We start from the raw sequence: 3,041 nt of genomic DNA on the forward strand, positions 1-3,041 counted from the left end.
CAATAAGTCTCGTGAATCGTCTGGACAAAAAGTCATCCATATGGTTTACAGATGGATCAAAAACAGAGAACGAAACCGGCATTGGGATATATGGACCTAAACTGAGGATCTCTAAAGCCCTGGGAAGTAAGCCCTCGATTCTACAGACCGAGATAATGGATGTTTATGTATGCGCCCAGGAGTGTCTCGAAATGAATCTCAAGGGGACGCATATCTACATCACCACGGACAGCCAAACCACGCTGAGATCCCTGTAATCGTGTTGTCAGGGGTCTCTGCTGACTTGGGTGCCGTAACACCATAAAGCAACTGGCTAGAGGAAATAAGGTGACTCTACTATGGGTACCAGGGCACTGTGAGGTTGAAGGGAATGAAAGAGCTGTTGAACTTGGAAAAAGTGCATCAAGGTTAACACCTGCTGGACCTGAGCCTTTCTCTGGGATAGGAAAAGAACAATATAAAGCTGCGGTCCAGCTATGGGAGTTGAACAGCAGGAGAATCCACGGAACTAACACTCCTAGACTTGTTCAGGCAAAGAAATTCGTGAAGATTTCCCCTACTTACACCATAAAGCTCCTGAAGCTGTAGTGAGCAGAGCTTCGGGTGATGGTGGGACTGCTGACGGGGCACTGTCGGTACAAACATCATTTGTACCGTATGGGAAAGTCAGCAGACGAGATTTGCAGGGTTTGTGGATCGGAAGCAGAAACAGCCGAACACTTGGTATGCAAGTGTCCGGAGCTGGCTGGCCTAAGAACCATTCACATGGGTAGGCCGTTCCTGGATACCAGAGAGGTAACGGCCAAGGCCCCTAAGGAGGTTGTCAATTTTATTAACGTCATTGACGACCTCCCTGCGTTTCTATGAACGAGTAGGGTAGAGAACAAAAGATCTGCATGGTCGCAGTTCCCGGAAGGCTTATCGAACCAAAACAACTCCAGTTCAAATAATAATACCCTAATTTCATGATTTTCAAGAGTATTTCATTATTAAAATAGTTATTTCAAGATTTGTAATGAATTCCTACAACAAAATTTAATAACGATCAATTTTTTAACTTCCCGAGGGGGGTTCAGTTGAGTGACGTTTATACTACACACTTGAAATTCTAAACATTCTAGAACAATGGATTATTGTTGAAGAATGAGACAAAAAGTATATAGAGCAAATTTTGAAAAATGACTGAGAATATTGAATATCCAAATTTCAAATAGGATATCGTGTAATTATTATGTATGTATTATTCGACAATAATGAAAATTCAAAATTATTAGGACATACATAACAACCTCGATTCATCTATATAACAACAGAATAATGTACAAGGTGTATAAGAAACATAATATCATCATTGCAACTCCAATAGAGAAGTGGTTCTTAAATGTTTATTAAATAAAAGCAAACCTAAAATTTTAGTTTTTATATAATTTATCCATCATTAATCTTCCAACAGCAAAATAAATATATTTATATATGTATGTACAAATTATTGGTGTTCACATCCTGGCTGACACATGTGAACTCGCATTTTTCATTTGTCCAAAAACTTTGCTTGGTTGTGCTCCTAAGATTAAGTCACAAATAAATTTCCTAGCAAATTGAATATTCTGGAAACTTCCTAAGATGTGAATTCTACTATCTGCCAACACAATTCTTGTTTTTGTTGCATTTTCTATAGAAAATTTCGTTCTTCCCTCTTTACCAGCTAATCTTCCAATAGCTCTTGATTTATGATCTCCTGCTAATGTTTTTACATCTTTTATTTCAAATGTTTCCACAAATAAATCATCTAAACGTATTAAGGCAAGAGCATCTTCCACTTCAAAACCATATAGAAATGCCTAAAAAAGTAATTAATAAAATGAATAAAAATGAACCACTTCATACCCTAAAATGTGGTACTATTTTATTATAGCGTATTCGACAGGCTGTGACGTTTCGAATTAGTTCAAATTTTTGTAGAACTAAATGACATAATCAGCTCGCGTTAATGCGAACTAGAGCAGCCAGTCGAATATGCTAATAGATTATATATTTACTTGAATATTTATAGATAATTTTTCTACAAATAAATAAATTTGACTAGATTTGAAGTCAAAGGATTTACGTCAAAGATTTTTACACTGTGTACACAACCGTGGATAAAATTGAACGATTTTGATCAATATTTTCATTAAATATGACAGTAATAGGCAATGATCATGGTAGTCGATGCCTCGACCGAAAAAAAATTATAATAAATGACAGTAAATAAATGAGATGAAATTAATGTAATGTATCAAATACTAATTAAAAAAATCAATTCAAAATACCTTAACAAAATCTGCAGCTTTCTGTAAATTTGCAATATCTTTTGTTTCTTTAATAGTTTTAAGTTCAACGTTCCTTGTCTTTGTGTTAAATCTCATCAACAATAACAAATTTTCGGTCACTGGTGTATAAATCTTCATCCAATTATTTTTCAAAGGTGTGACTCTATGAGCTGGGACAGGTATCTTTCTCACATTCTCTTTAGATTCGGAATACGGGATCAATTTCAATTTTTTTGATTTTGGACCCCTTGTTTTTTTTCCCTCAATTCCATTGTGACTTGCGACTTGGGAACCATCTTGATTGGTGCGTTTTCTTTTCGTACTCTTCTTGACATCAAGATTATTGATGTCAATTGTATCCGCCGGTTTATCAACTTCCATTTCAATTTTATTTCACTTGAATACGAATTTAAAAAACTGTAAGCTAGGTTAGGTAAAAGGAAGCACGTGAAGGTTTGTTATAACCACAGAGAAACTAATCTTGAAGTTAGAACTAGGGTTAAGTCATAGACAGATATTCTCTATGGGTTAAGTAGTTAATTTTCTTCAGTGAACTGAGGAATGTTCACTGATTTTCTTCTATAGGCATCTGAGATCTTAGAACATTAATAATAACGAGAATCTTAATTTGTTGATAGCGCTACCTACAGTTGACATAACGAAGCTTAACTAATATTCTCAAAATTGGCAAAACCAAAGCTAATCAGTTCATACACCTGGTTTTTAGAC

At 35.5% G+C, this 3,041-nt stretch overlaps 1 protein-coding gene across 1 annotated transcript; it reads right to left on the bottom strand.

Annotated features, from left to right (window-relative positions):
• Positions 1-1,405: 1,405 nt before the first annotated feature.
• On the bottom strand, positions 1,406-2,794 carry LOC123689065 (RNA-binding protein pno1). Its single transcript, XM_045627860.1, has 2 exons — positions 2,313-2,794; positions 1,406-1,841 (listed from the first exon to the last, which is right to left on the bottom strand). The coding sequence occupies exons 1-2, from the start codon at positions 2,691-2,693 to the stop codon at positions 1,497-1,499; spliced, it is 726 nt and encodes a 241-aa protein (XP_045483816.1). The 5' UTR covers positions 2,694-2,794; the 3' UTR covers positions 1,406-1,496.
• Between the last annotated feature and the right edge of the window lie 247 nt (positions 2,795-3,041).

Source organism: Harmonia axyridis, chromosome 1, assembly GCF_914767665.1.
Source record: "Harmonia axyridis chromosome 1, icHarAxyr1.1, whole genome shotgun sequence".
Taxonomy (NCBI): Eukaryota; Metazoa; Arthropoda; class Insecta; order Coleoptera; family Coccinellidae; genus Harmonia; species Harmonia axyridis.